The 17,962-nt window shown below is 41.0% G+C and overlaps 1 protein-coding gene across 6 annotated transcripts in view; it reads right to left on the reverse strand.

Annotated features, from left to right (window-relative positions):
* Positions 1 to 5,117: 5,117 nt before the first annotated feature.
* Positions 5,118 to 17,962, reverse strand: part of Lypd6b (LY6/PLAUR domain containing 6B) — a 210,410-nt gene continuing 197,565 nt past the window's right edge. For 4 of the 6 annotated variants that reach the window (XM_008825164.2, XM_029559711.1, XM_029559712.1 and 1 more), the window contains 4 exons: positions 14,176 to 14,330; positions 11,716 to 11,814; positions 7,921 to 8,051; positions 5,118 to 6,369 (listed from right to left, as the gene is read on the reverse strand). In XM_008825164.2, coding sequence (XP_008823386.1) covers positions 6,205 to 6,369; positions 7,921 to 8,051; positions 11,716 to 11,814; positions 14,176 to 14,323 — 543 coding nt within the window. In that variant the 5' untranslated portion in view covers positions 14,324 to 14,330 and the 3' untranslated portion in view covers positions 5,118 to 6,204. The remainder of the gene's footprint in view (positions 6,370 to 7,920; positions 8,052 to 11,715; positions 11,815 to 14,175; positions 14,331 to 17,962) is intronic. The other 2 variants (XM_008825165.2, XM_029559713.1) reach the window with 1 other exon arrangement.

Raw genomic sequence — 17,962 nt, forward strand, 5'->3', positions numbered from 1 at the left:
CTCTGTGTCTGGCTAATAACATTGCCCCAGCCACCTTAACAGCTGCCTCCCCACACAGCCTCTCACGGTGGGAATCAGTAGCAGATGTTTCTGGCTGCCCACCCAGATCTATTTCTTCCTGTTGCCTTTCTAATATCTTGATTTGTTCAGGTATCTCCCCTCCACCATGCACCACACAGCCCTCAGAGGACACAGAACCGCCCTTTGGCTGTACCAGTCCAAAGGTAACCATCTCTTCTCTGCTTGCCATTTGCTGGGAGCAGGTGGAAAAGCTCTTTCTCTTTTTCAAGAGCATGCAGTCACTATTTGCCTGGACACTGGGTGTGCTGTATGGCACAGCTGTGGCATCTGCTTACCACAAGACATGAGGAAGATGGGAGCCAAAGAACAGCAGAGAATGGAGCTGGATGCACAGGACCAAGCCAACCTCAAAACCCAGTTTTCTTCTACCTATATGAACCAAGAAATTCACTTGCAACAATTTGACTGAGAGTCTCTGAAATTTATCATTGAAGTAATCCAAAAGACAACACTTTATAAAGACTCCTTCCCTGACTGGGAACCCTCTGAAGCCTTATCAGAAACTCTTTCCAGGGATTGCTTGTCCCATGCTGCCTATCCTCCTTTGAAGGACAGCTGTACTGGGTGTGATTTTCAATCTGTGCTGTGCATAGGCTTGCCTTGCTATTTGCTCCATATTGCTTCTTACAGCCTCACTGGGTATGACTGCCAGGGCCTTGTGGCCATCTGCTTGCCTGAAGGGCCCCACGCTGCTTTTTCAGAGCTCTCGCTTATCCCAGGCCTCTCAGGACTATTCTCAGCACATCAGCTCTGCCATGCCAGAGGGTCTCCAGGCTCTTCCCAGCCCCTTAGTTGTTGGCATTGATTTCATGATCTAAAAAAGTACTTGTGTGAAGGTTTAAAAGGTGTGTGATACTTTTGTCCTGGAACTCTACAGCCTATGCAGAGGTTCTGGGTTATTTCTTTAATGATGCCTTAGGCCGGAGAGTATCAGGATCACCATTATGAGATCAGACATTTATTTAAAAATACATTCTCCAGACCTGCCAGCATGGAGCTGTGGAAGCTGTTTCTCTCAGACCTTACCATACTGTCTACGCCACACCCTCCTGAAGCCAGTACAGCTTCCAGCCCCAGCAGTTGATGGAACATAGGCTAGACAATGAGTAAGGGGGTTGAAGGAGAGTTAGAGGGATGAAGAGTGAACAAGAAGTGTGAGAAAGGTGCTGAGCTGTCTCAAATGGCCAGTCACAGGCTGCGCCTACAGACAGACTCATTTGTTTTCCAGCATCTCTGACTTTATCTACACCTCTGGGGGCATACATCTTCTGGCATGATTTGTATACCAATAGTCAGAATGGTCAACAACTAAGAATAAGGTAGAAAATATCTAAGATACAAAGGTCACAGCATAATTTTGCTTGCTGGCAAAATTATCTATAGGTGACAAAAATTTGACTTAAGCGTGAACTCATTTCATAAATGTGAAATTGTTTTCCCAGTTCCGTGACACAATGTACCTCCCGAGGCCATTCCAGATTGTTTTAGGCTCTGTGATGTTTTATAAATTCTTCCTTACTTTATTCCTTTTTCTTATGAAATATGCTCTACCCAGGCACTGACATGACAGAATGCAGAGTGTAAGGAAATGTATGGAAGATAATACCTGTAATTTTGGATTGCTAACTTCACTTAGATTTGAATTCATGGAGAGTTTGGGCAATGATGGGGGGTTGCAAAATATGTTTTCTTTTCCCCTTTTTCAAAAATCTTACTGATGGATTTGAATTCAGTGCTTATTCTAGAACATAGAGCTAGTTAAAATGGAATTTGATGGACTCCTCCCTCAGATACTCCTCATAGTCAAGCTAATTCCACTGACTCTTTTGTCACAGCCTATCTGCAAATTCTCCTTCCTTCCTGGCTCATGACTCCAATTCTCACAGAACATTGTAAACCTAAATTGTTTCCTATTGTCTTGCTCACGAAAGACAAATTAAATTAGTCTGAGGTCTTGGCCATCTGGCCATTCCACATCCTTATGCAATGGACTACAAGTTCCCTGTAATAGCCTCCAATTATTGGATTTATTTTTTGAATTCTAGCTTTCATTGAAGGAGACCACAGAGTCAACTTCACATGCATATTTGTGTGGGACTAGTGACATGGCTCATTGGTTAAAACACTAGGAGCATAACCCTGATGACCTGAGTTAGATCCCTAGAACCCAGGTAGAAGAAAAGCAACTCCTGAAAGTTGTCCTCTGACTTCCACATATGTGGTGGAATGTGTGTATATACCCACATACAGAGACACACAGATGTATACACACATATACAAAAATAAAAAATTAGATAAAACCCTCCTCAAAGACTGAAGGATGGACTCTGCTTGCCAACAACACGAGCATCTTTTATTAGCTAGCTTTCAAAGTGGCTGTGTATCAGAATCACTTGAGTTTCTTAGGATATAGAGAACCTGACTATGGGACTAGCAAGACAGTTCGACAGGTAAGAGCACTTGCTGCCAAACTTAACCACCTAAGTTTGATCCTTGGGGCCCACATAGTAGAAAAAGAAAATCAATTCCTGCATATTGTACGCACACACACACACCCCACAAATGTAATAAAGAGAATATGACTTTCAGGAATTAGGATGAAGGAGTTTGATTTTTTCCACTTCCTATCTATCTATCTATCTATCTATCTATCTATCTATCTATCTATCTATCTATCATCTATCTATCTATCTATCATCTATCTATCAATCATCTATCTACCTACCTGTCTATTTTCAGAAGTTCCCCCAAATGATTCTCATGCAGACGTCAAGGACCCATTTACTGAATACATTGGGAAAGAGCTTCTCTGGTTCAGTGAATGGCTCATGAACTTGCCTTTACATCAGAAGTACCTGGGGACCTCGTTAGCATAAAAACTGAAACCTCAGCGTTTCTGATTCAGTGGATCTGTGATGAAGTACCAGTTTGCATTTCTAACCATTTCCCAGGTAACACTGATGATGCTGGTCTGGGGGTTGCACTTTGAGGACCATGGTCTAACGCCGATTGTGGTGCACAAGTATATTGTTCATTAACATTTCCATTGTGTGACCAAGAATAGAACATCAGAGGGAGAAATAATTCCCTCAGGTCAGAGGCAACACACCAGGCTGAGAAGCATCACCATCTAAAGTTTTTGTTTTGTTTTAATGTTTAGACTTGGGCTCCAAGCGAGATCTACTAATGAATCAGCTTTTTCCAAAATTCTGGAAATGTATTTTGTCTTAAAGAGTCTGATTTATTATAAAGATATGAGACCATATTCTTGGATGAACCAGCCTTGTGAGTTCAGGAATAACTTGGATGAAAAGAATTATTTGGTGCTTATCAGAAACTCAAATTTAATGGGTAATGCCACATTTTTATTTGTAAATCCATCGCCTCCTTCGCACTCAGCTGTCTCCGTTAGTGTTTTCTTCTGGGCATGCCCTCCCGTGCTCAACATACCTCCATTTTAAATGCTTAAGTGTAGGTTAGTAAAACCCCAACAAACATGAAATGCAGGGTGAAGAAGAGAAATCAGGATGTTTCCTTGAGAACAAGTAAACAACTGAGAGAGAGAGAGAGAGACAGAGAGAGAGAGAGAGACAGAGAGAGAGACAGAGAGAGATTAATCTAAACAGCAGAAACAAAATTTAAAAACTATTATAGTCTTCTTCTAATGATTATTATTACCAGACAATGTGTCAATTACACAGTCAAAGGAAACCCTGGGGAATAAAAAGACACCAAAGATGCTACTAAAAGGCTCCAAAGGAAGCCATACATAATTAGTTTCAAACAAGCATAAACTATGAAGACACAAATACTTCAAGGTGCTGAGTGAAACGTGGGATGAATCTACATCAGGTTTCAAAACTGATGCTTCCAGGTGAGTCTGAGGTTGGGCAAGAGATGAGGAGATAATGTCTCTGCCCCTGCCTTGTTTTATGGAAACTAAAGAGTCTTTCATAAGATGAGACACTCCCCATGCATCAAGGCTGAAAAGAGACAAATACATCTCAGCCTTTGACATTACAGCACATACCAACATACAGAATCGAGTAAATGGAACAATAGATCAAAACAGAGAAGAAGAACTCACTGATACAGAAGACAAAAGAAGTATCTAGCAAATTGTCGCCCAGACCAAGCATCATACCTGAGCCCTGTACAAAAGGCAGCTTTCTCTTTAAGCAGTCTAAACTTCTCATAGCTTAGGGGCCATAAAGCATTTCCTATAAAGGAGAAGCCCTGCAGACCACAGTCTCTGTTGCTTCTCAGCCACCCTGCATTAGAACATGAAAACAGCCCAGACATACATAAACTATAGCCATGGTTTCACAGTTTATGTCTCAGGTGAGTCCAAGCAAGGCAACACTAGTGGATTCTACTAAGCAGCCAGAATTCTAATGGTTTATGATTAGTTGGGGGCTGTTTCCATTAGCACACACAAGGGCAAAGTGTTTAAAGGTCACCTCAAAATGTGAGATCTTCTTTAAGGGAGTGACTCTAGATAGGCTGACTAGACCCCAGTGAAAGAACTTGCACTTGAGGGACATCTGGGTATGCTAACTTGACCTGACAGGCCTTAACATATATGACAGAATGCATGAAATCCAGTGGAGGGGGCTCTGGAAGGGTGTGAATGGGGGAAGAGGTATAAGGGTATAAAGATGATTAAGATGTTTTGCATGAAATGCACAAAAAGTTCATAAAAAATATACATTGAAAAAATGTGAGGGCAAACACTTTTTGGTTTTACAGACAAGAGACACTCACTTGCAGTTCTGAAACAGTGCTGTAAAAGGGAGAGGAAACCACAAGGCCACACATACACATAAAGAGGTTCTTCTGTTGGTCTTGATATTCAGAGAAGAGGGGCTTCTTGCTATTTCCTGTGAGTGGGTCTCGTAAGCTGTTGCTTCTGGGGATACCTGTGATAAAGAAGTGGCATCCCCTTGGTCAGCAAAGTTTCCTGACCATCTCAATACAATGTTTGCATTTAGCCCCAAAGAGTCCTCAAAACAAAGCTAAACAAACAAAAACTAAGCCACTTTGTCATAAAATTTTATTCTTTCAGCCAGCATATATCACCTGTGATGCATGGAAAAACAGCTTTGGTGACAATGGTAAATGTGCTTTATCAGAGGCCTCCACATCAGTCAAGAAACACAGAATGCATTACACAACACAGTTACAAGTTTACCCCCCCCCCACACACACTTCATAGTATGTTGACTGGAAACGTTCTTCCTACAGTTAGTTGCCTTTCTTACAGACTAGGCTATTGGCAGGTGCTACTGCTTAATCTTGAATGTCCAACATTTAAAGGTTCCATCCCTAGACTGTTGGGTACCATTAGGAGGTGGAGCCTTTAGGAGGTGGGGCCTTTAGGAGGTGGGGGCTATTAGGAAGTTTTAGGACTCTTGGAACACGTCCTTGAAGAGAACCATGGACTCTCTCTCCCTCTCCCTCTTCCTCTCCTTCTCCTCTCTCCCCACCTCCTTCCCCATTTTGAATCTCCATTATGAGTGGCTGTTCACGCTCTAACACACATCTCAAAATGATGTGCCTTTCCACAAGCCCCAAACCAATATATACTGAAACCTCCAAAATGCCAGCCAAAATAAACCTTTTCTCTTTATGAGCTTATTATCTCAAATAGTTGTTACAGTAATTGAAAGCCATCACATTAGGGAAACTGCTTGTCCATGGGTAGAAGGGTTAAATTTCACAGAGCTGCTCAGAGATAATCGTAGAAACCAGAGGGTCTGACCCAGCAGCCTCTGGGTTTGGGCGGGGGGCGGTCCATGAGATCAAAGAAGTGTTTCCAGTTAAAGGCCCAGTCAGGCCAGGACCTATCAGGCTACTGTAACTGATCAATGATACTGGCAGGACCCTCCTTCCAGAACTGAGCAGGAAGCTGGAAGGCAGGCAATCCTCTTCGTCCCTACTAAGCCCCATGCTCAATGTCATGACTTCATGCAGGAGCATTTCGGCAAAGCAAACCACTGGCTTCTGCTTTGGGGTCCAATGTGTCCTCTTCACCTAGTGCTTGATGGGCCTTCACTCCAGAGGTCAGTGTTCCCGCCTTGTGCTTTAGAGTGCTGGTCTCTGCCTCTCCTAGGAATGATGGCATCATAGCAAGGGAAGCATGAAGACCCAGGCCAGCACTGGGAGGTAGGGCATGGGGATGCTGCTGCCAGATGTTCTCTGAGCATGCATGACAGCGAAGACTGCATTCGTGTGGTTGGTGGGCAATTCTACATTGCAGATCATTCCTTCACAGCAAGACCTACACTCCTGCCCCAACGAAAGAAAAGGGAGTCAACAGCAGGAAAGAGGAAGGAATAAGCAAAAACTAAAGACAGGCTGCTCTAGCTTCCCCAGAAGCAGATGTGCGGTTGGCTATCCAGTGTCACCCAGGCCTGTGGGTTTCCTTCCCCTGCAATAAGCCATAAGAGAAACACCATCCTGAGCATCTTTTCACTCGAACTCTGATGTATCTATACCAAACCCAAGCAAAACCAAGGTGAAGAGGGAGGGTAACTAAACTAGGCTGCCTGAGTTGCCACTGAGTCACCAAATCACAACAGGCCTGTTAGAAACCAAAGTGAAAGTAGGAACCTTCTGAACTTGATTCTCTTTCTTAGTAATAATTATGGCTTGCTATTACCTATGCTGCCTCTCAATTCCCAACATTACTGCAGCAACAGTTTGATAATTGTGCCTGCTGAGTAGGAAAAAATAAGGATTTCTAAGAATCCTTTAGGGGAAGCCACCACATGTTGTAATATCAATGCAGTCCTGGTACGATGCCTGCCCCACAAGCCTGGCCCTGCATACAGGCTTCAAGGATGGTGAGGCAGCAGAGATGCAGTGACTTTGTGCAGCTCCATCAGTGGCTCCCCAGCCTGCTTACTAGAGATTCAAATTTACCTGGGGGAGTTTTTTATTTTTTAATGTTTTCAGTTTTTGAGAAAATGTCTTGCTATATGGTCCAAGCTCCCTCACACTCACAGTCCTTCTGCCTCCACCTCATGAGTGCTGAGATTACAGGCATGAACCCCTATGCCTAGCCTGGGAACTTTCAAAAATGATCCTGATGCCCTGGACCTCTACCTGAGGTTCTGTTTCACTCAGTCAGGGATGCTCCCCTCCAGCATCACCAGCATTCAGACCCTGTACTCGTCATCCATATGATCCTACATGATCAGAGTGTGTATGTACAGCACATACATGCTACAACAAATTCTAAAACTTCATGAAATCAATGTAACGTCAAGTAATTTTTTTCTCAAGCATTTTAGGATTTCTGGCATATAAAATTCTTGTTTGGGGCATTAGAATGAGGATATTAAAGTGATGAATTGATCCATAGTGTAACTATAATTCATCTTATTCTTCTAAACTTTCACTTTCTCCTCTGAGCAGAGGTGGCAGGTAAGACAAAGTTTCCACGGCAAAAATTGTCATCATTTTCCCCCTTTCTGGCTTCCGGTTTCCCTGGGAAGTGTTTGTGGTGATTCCTGACTGAACATGTGATCTGGATTTGCTCATGGCTGGGTTGTTCTTGGGTGAACAGAGCTGGTTTCAGACTGTTCATACAAGGTCTAAAGCCTAGAGTCTATCTCTGGGGAATGGGAATTAACACTCAATAACATGACTTCTTGTTGAAGATAGAATACTATCTGCTTTCTATTTTACACTGTAACACAGTCTTTTGTTAGAGTACAAACAGGTCTAACATATTGTTCATTCTTCCTACTTCTTTCATAATGTATAATTTACCACCACTCCGTGAAACCTGGGAAACCAACTTCATACACATGCATGCACACACACAATCTTTACCGTATGCTCAGAACCTTGGCTGTGGCGGCAACCAACAAAATGACATTCATTTTTAGAGGCACACTTTTTGGTAATGGACGTACTTCTTCCATGACCGGTGAAGTGATGAACTGTCAAACAATACTGTGTATCTAGGTAAAAATGAGAGAAAAAGAAAAGTAACTTGATTTTTCATGTCACAAGAGAACGCTCAAAAATCGCTCCAGAAATAACTAAAATTCAGGATAATCTCTAGAGGTCTAGGTGAGATATTTAATAGCAGTGAACTCTAGAGTTCCTAGGTGGTGTTTTTGCAAAGACATCAGCTTCTAATATGTTTTTGAAAATGAATATAATGGGATCCGTTCCTTTGGCGTCAGCTAAAGCTGAGAAGAAAATGTACGAAGTTTGCATCAAATCTGCAGCCCTGTCATTGAATATGCAAGTTTATGTCCCTGGCACTCTCTTCCTCTAGGAATGTGTTCTGGAAGTCTAAATTAAGGCAACAACAGAGTCAAAATCAACAGATCTAAAAATCTGCTCGAGCATCACTCAACTCAACCTCTGTTTCTTAGAAGCCACGTGGCAAATGGAACTCAAAAGACGGTTTTCAGAATCAAACATCAGGTCACCGCCCTTCCTGGTTCTTATTCATGCTCTGATTCTTCCAACATCTTCGACTCTTCCTCATCAGTGTATCTCCATTCCTCCTCTCCTCTTTACTTCCTGTTTCCTAGCCATCCTGCTCTGTTCAGTTAGTTTATTTTACATAGCTATCCTCATAACTTCTGCCACACACATTTCACGGCTTGGGGTTCTCCTAAGAAAGTGATTTCATATGACACCCTAGGATTTTCTGTGTGGGTTCTGTGTCTCTTATGTTGCTACCAAACGCTGTGGAGATGCTTGTTAGTTTATTCACCACCCATCACAACAGCAATGATCCTGAACAAGGGGAAAACTTGACTGAGATTAAGAGACTGAGCTTCTAGAACTTCTGTCACAAGTCATGCCAAATCCTGTGAGCTTGCTTTCTTTTTAGTGAAATGATGTTAATAAGCACAGTGATGGGACTTTTGTAACCTCTAGGAATATAATAATGGCGAACATGTTGTGGACCATTAGTTAGGTACCTTCCAACCGGTTTTATCCATTCAGTCCTCACCACAAGCTTTGGGTAGGCCAAATTAGCACACTCATTTTAAAGATACAGAAGCCAGGGCAGAGTTTCTTGCCTACAGTCACACAGGTAGGAAGGTGTGAGGTAGGATTCTAACCCAGGTAGGCTCCAAGGATTTGTGATCTTAATTGGTATAATTTGTTGGTGCCCAGGATACTCAGCATTAAACTAGATAAGAACAGCTGATTTCTAGAGGCTGAAGGACAGGGAACCATTAACTGCGTTGGAGAAGGCATTTAAATTTATACTCACAGAAGAATTGAAAACTGGCAGCTGAAAGTGTTCATACAGAGTCACACACACACAACAGAGAGAAAGAGAGGAGAGAGAGAGAGAGAGAGAGAGAGAGAGAGAGAGCGAGCAAAAGCAGCCCTTAACCAGTCATCACAAAAGCTAGCATAAATAAAACAAGAACTATCCTTCGTAGCCTTTGTACTGTGTCCTGTTACATGGTGAACCCATCATAAGCATAGACAGACCACAGGTGAAGCTATACAGAGAAACAGAAACCTGAGATGACAAAGAACAATAGCTCCAGGCCTGTTTGCTCCCAACAAATGGTTGAGTATCACTGCTCTAAATAATGGCAAAGAGCAAAGTAAGAAATGACACATCAGTTATAATTGCAGATGGTTAGTGTCTTTGAGACTTGCCTGGCAGGTGGTAAAAAAGGAGCTCTCAGGCTGTGCTGGAATGTGGGATCATTCCACACTATGACCTTTAAGAGTGGCTTCTCAGGGGGCCGTGGCAGCACCAGCTCTGCCACCCTTCTTGTTGCTGGCACTGTCCTGGGGATGGACAGCCTCCTGTTGCCTTGTTTCAAAAGACAAGACATTCTAAAACCCAGAAGGAGCCGTGTGTGCTTCCTCAGATGTATGTTAAGGTGGCTTTGGTTAATAAACCACAGAATGGAGCATTATGCACAGAACAAGTAAGCACAGAGCTCTGAGTACAATTCAAAAGAACAGAATGGTCCATAAAAGGAAAGCCAAAGCAGAGCCACATTTTACAGCTATTCTAACCCTTCTATTTGGTTTTCAGGAGAAAATGAAAGCAAATTGTCAAGAATGATATGTTTGGAATAAGTAAGAAAATAGTTAGGAAATAAGTTAGGCATCAATCAACCTTTAAAACTTTAAAATGCACATGCTCGTACATGTATAAACACATAACAATTTAAGAGCAGTCACGCTATAGAAATGCAAAAGAACCTCAAGAAAAATTATTTTTGTAATTGACTCTTCAGGGAAAGAGATAATGAAAAACTGTCCATCAGAAGCTGCAGGCGTGCACGCAAACTTAGCAGGGTAATATTCTCAGGCCCAGTGATGAACCAGTGTGTGCTATTTATTGGTTTCATGGATTGGCTTTATCTGGAGGAAGACTACTCCCCCACTATCAATAATGTGGTACAGAATTTCCCAACGACTCATGGTAATAATAGACCCAAAATAGTGATTTCTAGTTCTGGAAGTCTGTTTTGCTGCTTGTTTTTCTAAGTCCTTTGCACCTGAAAACCTACAAGGCAATCCTAAAACCTGAGCAGCTCAATCTCCTTGGAGCTCTCTTAAGTGGAATTTTCAATTGTAAACTTCTATAGCATGTTCTGTCTGCTTTACTTCTAACTTTGTTTGCATTACATCATTAACTTCCCGAGAACTCTATTTCTACCACCTGGGTTCCAGTTTCCATCTTCCACTGGAAGGCAATGATTGTCTCCACTCGATGTACTCTGACTTTTGTCCCTAGAGTTCCATTCTCCATGCAGCAGCTAGAGCAATGTTTCAGAATACTTCAGAATACAACTAGTATCATGTGCTCTCTGGCTTAAACCTCTAGTGCCTTCCCATCACATGCTCAATGACTTCCATACTCTATCAGAAAAAGAAGTCATGCCCTTGTATATGTATGTGTCCCTCTCAGAGTCTGTCTCCATTTCCACTGTGCCACAGTGGCCAGTCTCTTTCCTGTTCACTGAAGAGGCCAAGCCGATTCTTGTCTTGGGATTTCTTTACATTTGAGAGTCCCTCTTCCTGGCAAGCTTTTCCTATGGATCTCCATCTGGGTCCTTGTTTGGGTCAATCAGATCTTTTTTCTAACGTATATTCAAGCTACCTACTCAAAGGCATCCATCCATTCATTCTGTCAGCAAATATTTACTGAGTGTCTATTAGGATCCAGGCACTGGGTTGAGCACTGGAGATGTGTCAGTGAGCTAGCAAGGATAATCAGATGTTTATGAAAAGAGTTTCTCAAGCATCAATGCATATCAAGAGTGGAGTGCAGAAACCTTTCTTTTCTGTAAGCCAGTAAGTATGACTTTTCTAGGCTATCATCAAGCATTTCTGGAATTGTTAGAATGCCTTAGTCAACACTGTGGTCTCAATGTTCTTGATAAATACCATTTAAGAAATTCCTCTTCAAGATGCATACAACTGCACATTAAGGTTGTGTCTCCAGTTTCTGGAGCTCTCTCAGGATAGTCTGATGTTTGGATAGGTCTTTACAAGAAATATCTTATATAATGTCATCAGGCTGTTGGTATGCTAATCTATTATGTAAGACATCTTGCTCTGAGCAAGTCAGGAGATAAAGCGAGGTAAAGAATGTGAAGTCTTCCAAGCTCAGACACTTACCTTGTGGACACCATTTGTCTTCTGCCCATCGATTGCAATTATAATTATCCCCTGCATTTTCACAGGTGAAGCACTTGAAGCTGTTTGGAAATGGTGTGGCTTTAAATAAAAACGCAAAGTGATGTCACAAAAAGACAAAAATCTCAAACATCAAAAATGGCACAAAATTAGCAACTTTTATTAGATGAAACAAAACATACAGGACATCCTCTATAGAATTTCTGTCTCTGGGAAGACTGGATGTACCCATCAGGCTTTTGGCCATTTTCTTTATTTTCTTTCTACTAAGTAATGAACTTCTACTACAGAGTAATGAAAATGATCCCATAAGCCACTCGTTCTATTACAATTTACCAACTGGAATAAGGGGGTGAAGGGAATGGTTGAGGGTGGTAGTGGTATTAGAAACAATAATTTTATTCTTGTATCATATTTGAAAAGAACTAGAGTCTAGATTAACCTAAGCTTGAATTCTGTCCTTCCCACCAACTACTGTGTGATTTTTTTAACTTCTAAGATACAACAATATTTACAATAATAACAATGAAGATCTCCATGGCTTGTAGAGTTATAGTGAGGATTAGATGGGACTTAAAGAAAAATACCTAGTAGGGTCCCTGTCATATCAAACCATGCTAATTTCCTTCCATGTGCACTCCCAGTACAGCTACATTTACCTCAAATAAGTAATCTCATTTGATATATGCCCATTGTCATAACATCAGACCTCAAATAGGAATGTAATGTTTGATTCAAGAATGACAGTAATTCTTAAGTCTTTATAATCAGGCCAAAGATGTTAAGGAAAAGAGAAATTCTGAGTTGCTAACAGTATGGACTGAGAGTGTATAGTGTGTTCTTTATGTCCTTCTGCTTTTGCGGGCCATGTATCTTGCTATTTTAACAGGCAAGAAGAAAAAATAATTTGCTATTTCTATATAGACAAGGGTACAACTTTTAATCCTCCCAGTTTGGAAGAATACAGGTCAATGCAAAACCCAAACCACACTACTGTAGATAGGATAACCTGGCACTTCTGACTCCCTCGCCTGTACCTCCCAAGTGCTGGGATTATAGGCTTGCTCTACTATACTGAGTTTACAAGATGTTGGAAATCTAACCCAGGTTTTCCTACATGCTAGACAAACACTACCAACTGAGCTACACTTCAGGCCTTTATTTGTGATTTTTTTTTCTGATAGAAAATGACTAACTAAACTATAGACCAGCCACACAAATGTTTTAAACATAAAAACCATTAAAATATATTAAAAATATGGGAAATTATTCAAAATAGAACATAAAGAGCAAAAAACTAATGTAAAACTGTTTATATCATTTCAGTTTATCACATATCTAAATATATGTATATAGAAAAATCACTGGAAAATATTTTTAAATTTTAAAAATATTAAATAAAAAGTATAAAGATGAACACCTTTCACTCTTGGGATCATGAATACATTTTAACTTCTTTTATACATTTTCTATGTGATTTTATATAATGAATACAACTTCTTTTTTCTCTTTTAAAATGATTTTCACCTCATCAAAAATTTGTGCTTAGACTAAAAATGTTGGACATTTTAAAGTAATTTAAGGTTATGAAAACTATGTGCATGGATTTCAGCTATCAGTATATGGCCATTAACAACTTAGGAATGTATATTTCAGTGATATTTCAAGATATATAGTGTTTATGTATATATGTGTGTATCATATGACAAACTGCATAGAGAGATGGATAGATGAGAGATAGATGATAGGTAGGTAGGTATATACGTAGGTATATAGAGGATAGATATGTGATAGAAACAGAGACAGAAAAGACTGAATGCCCTGAACAATAAAGAAATACGAAGCAAAGAATATTAATGATTCCCATCTCATTCAGGGCTAAGACAAAGATCCTTCTTGCCCTGTTGTGTATCACCAGTGCCAGGAAAGCTTTATAAAAAAGGAGAAAGGAAAAGAAAAACATGTCCCACATCTCACCCTCCTGACTACTATCAATGGAAAATCTTTTATGTAGTAGTTGCTAATGGCAATTATGCATCACATAATAAAAATCCGAGTCATATTGTCTTCCAATTTCAAGCATTCTAATGGATTTTCAAAAACTGCTAACGTCCATGTGGAACAATGGGTATATAATTTGTGCAGAAACTTCTGAGAGCCAATATTCTTCTCTAATGAAGAAATTGGTCAAGAGCACTGACTTCCTCTGCTGACCCAGGGGCACTATTCACAAGAGGCTTGTTTTGTTTTTGTGTTCTTAAAGTAGAAGCCTTATAAGATTTTAGCAGGAAACCAAACCATTTTAATGAAATAAAATTCCATCACCACACCCTCAACCACAGAAGCAATGGACACCCTTTCTCTCCCCATTCCAGAGAAAGGCCAAGTGTGGTAGATGAACAGGGGCTCCAGTCAGGAATGGGGAAGGCAACCCCTACTTACGGTCGAGAGGAGGCCTCACATTATAGAAGTTGATGTTCTTGGCAAATGCCCGGTTTTCTGAGAAGATAAGGATCTGAACAGCAGTCACAGCTAAGGCATGATAGAGGAGCAGCATTCTGACCTCTTGGACTTGGCCCACCAAACTCATAGGTCTGCTAGGAAAAGATAGGATTGTTCAGCTCATTTGTGTTTTACACATCAATGGGAGTTATGTGTTGCTTCTGTTTGGAAAGCTCAATTATTCAAATTTATTCAATCTGCTGAATAAAGTCAATAGTGGCAAAGATGTGTCATCTAGATGAAAGTTAAGGGATTACTGCCTTCTACTGGCCTGCTGGATGCCCAATGATCCTTGTCATCCAGAAAGATGGGCAGCCAGCACAGGCCTGGCAAAACCAGGTTCCTGCAGTGTCTGAGGCAAGACTGCTGAATCATGTAATCTTTTCAATCAACCTGGGTTCCTGGTTTGCTCACCTGGAGTCACTGAACCATTTATTTCTGAAATCCCTTCCCCGAGTAAACACATGTGTTTTATAAATTTTGCAACTCTGTCAAAACCTGGAAGAAATCATAAGAGTAATGCCAGTGGGAAGAACATCGAGTAAAAAGAAAGTAAATCTTGGGAATAAAATTTCTGTCAGATCCTAAACTCAAGGATGGGAAAGGAGGAATCACTGAGATGCCAGCCCCAACCGCACCTGTCACACTGGGTGCAAGGACAAACCGCCAGGAGGCTCCAGAGGAACAGAATAAAAGTTGAATGCTGGAAGCCACATAATGCTGGTCCTGGTCCACAAACACTATGACTATGTTCACACACTTTAAGTAGACAAGACTGAAACTCAGTGGAACAAAAGACATGCTCACAGTACTGAGTGAAAGACATGCCATCTGAGGACCCCCTCAGAATCCACAGGATCTACCCTCCAGACGCCAACCTTGTAGTTGCAGTTAAACCTGTAGTCTCACCACTAATAGGCTCTCTGGCCAGGGTGTGGTGTGTGGGAGCAGCAAAAGAAACACGTGTTTTGGAGTGCAAAGACTTTGGTTCAGGTGCTGGCTCTGCTGTTTATTAGCTACTTGACCTTGGGCAAGCTCTTTAAACTCTATTAACCTCAATTTCCTCATCTGTAAAATGGCTTAATAATACCCACACTGCCCACACATTTGGATAATTGTGAGCATCACATACAAGTTCAGATAGGATCACATCGAACCGTGTAGATAAAATGCTTGTAATAAGAGTTCTGTGGAAGTGTTTGAATATTAGAGTTCAATATTGGCCAAACTCATTTTCTTCTTGTTGAATCAACTAGTCTCCAGGCTTAAAGAAATTGTCAAAGAAAAAAAGGTTTAATCTCTGCGTATATATACACACAGTTCTTTCTTCACACTAACACTTTTCTGAAGTCAATGTGTGAGTTCTAGAATTTTACTTGCGATTGATTCCACATAATAAGTAACACATATGCATGGATATGGAACTGAATATTAGACAGAAGACAGTGCAACATCCTCCACTCCCTGCAGAGGGCCTTTGCCCAGGTTAGACTGAATAAGAGTACAGTCAGTGAGAAGAAGCAAACTGGTGAATACATTTCCAATTCAATAGTCTAAATGTTATACACTGTACTTTTAGATCACTACATAGTCAGACCTAAATAAATTAAAACTTTTTTTCTAGTTTATTTTAGAAACAAAGATTGACTTTTCAGTTACCATATTTCTAAATTTTATTCTTATGGTCTTTTTGAAGAGGAAGGCAGTTAGATTATATTTTATAATCCTGCTTTTCGCTCTTTTTGCAGTAGAAGGCAATTAACACAGACCCACAACTGGTCAACGTGCAATGAATAAGAGACTGAAGTGTTCGGCCCTAGATAGGAAGGACATCACTTCACACTTCTCCCCCAGAAGCTCAGAGAGCAGCGTCACAAAAGAAAGACTGTAAGAGACGGAGGCAGTGGATGACTACAGTGCAGCAGTGTTTTCTGGATGCAACAGGACAGTTGCACATATGAACTCATACTGTTCGTAACAGCATGTACAAGACCTGCACAAGCCCAAGCCAGATAAAATCCCAGCATGGAGGTGGGGGGGATGGGGGCATGAAACCCCACCCCTAGCTGAGGAACTATTGGCAACTAAGGGAGATAGAGTTAGTTTTCTCTTATGCTGTAATCCCATGTAGGTTGCCCATACTCCAAGGGATGGACCCACACCCAAGAGCATTTGGGAAACACAAATTGGACTCTACAGGCTTTTTTTTAAAAAAAAAAAAAAAGAAGAGAGGAAGTAGGGCCATAGGAAAGTGGGAGTAGATGTGAGATAGGAAAGAGTAGTTCAATATGATAAAAATTCATTGTATGACATTTTCAAAGAATCAATAAAAGTATTATTTTAAAAAATCTGTTTCTCTTATTCCTACCTCTAAGTTGGTCTGTTCCACAGTTATAAATCTGCAGCCAAGGAACAGGTACTCAATACCCCAGTGGAGACACTTTGAGAGGGGGAGATGAATCTATTTTCCCCAGGCCTCAGAAAGACTAGACTGTAAGAGCAATCCACAGAGTTCATGTACTATGAACAAGGCTCCTGAGATAATGGGTTTCAGATTCACACTGTCTACACTCAGAGCCCCTTTTCATCACTCAGTAGAGCTTTGGAACCTTAAATAAGTTGCTAGAGCTTTGCATGTCCAGCTTCCCCCTCTGTAGAAGAGGCATAAAAGTAGTCATTTTGAAATGAGGTCTGAATAGCCCAAGGCCAATGAATCCCATGGTTGAGTGCCAAGCACTTTCTATTGGGTGGCAAAGAGCACTGGCTCAAATACCCACATTCACACCTGTCCCTTGTAACGTCTAGTGCATGTTTTTTAACCTTCCTATATCCCATTTTTGGGCCTATGCCTATGAAATGGGAGTAATAATATCTATTTTGTAGAGTCCTGAGAATAAAATAAAATTGCTTAAATCATATAAAACACGAACCATCTAATTAGTTACATGCTTGGAGTTTTGCTGATTCTTATGTAAGCATTCACTATTATGACTATTATGAGCAAATTCTCAGTGTAGAAACACAAATCAAAATCATTGGTTTTCCTAAAGTAACTTCTGTTTGAAACTAAAGCTCATTCATTCATTCAACATGTCATTACTGACACCCGCGATAGATCAGACATTGTTATTACTGACGCCCCAGCAATGCCTTTTCTCTCATACAAACTGCAATTTAGAAGGAAAAAACAACACACAAAGGAAAATGTAATTTTAGACAGTCATAAGTGCCACAAAGGCAAGACAATAGGTGATCTGCTAGTGGGAGGAAGAGCTATATCACATACAGTGACATTTGAACAGGTGTACTAAGTGATGAGAAGAAACCAGCTAAGCCAACGATCTAAAGAAAAGCCATCTAGGTCCTATGATGGGAAGAAACTTGCCCCATGGAGAGAACACACACACAAAAGCAGGGCTGGAGAGATGGCTCAGTGGCTAAGAGCACTTGCTGCACAAGCCTGAGGACCAGAGTTTAGATCCCAGGCATGGTCTCACAGCACGCTTGTAACCACCACATTGTGGGGGTGGAGACAGGAGGATCGCTGCAGCTTGCTGGTCAGTCAGCCTAGCCAGTCAGTGAATTCCAAGTTCAATGAAAGACCCTATCTCAAAAAAAAAAAAAAAAAAAAAGATGAATTGAGGAAAATATTCCATGTTAACTTCTGACCTCTGTAATCATGTGTACTCATGTACACATACATGACCCCACAAACACACATAAACAA

Source organism: Nannospalax galili, unplaced genomic scaffold, assembly GCF_000622305.1.
Source record: "Nannospalax galili isolate Female #2095 unplaced genomic scaffold, S.galili_v1.0 scaffold87, whole genome shotgun sequence".
In the NCBI taxonomy this organism is placed as follows: domain Eukaryota; kingdom Metazoa; phylum Chordata; class Mammalia; order Rodentia; family Spalacidae; genus Nannospalax; species Nannospalax galili.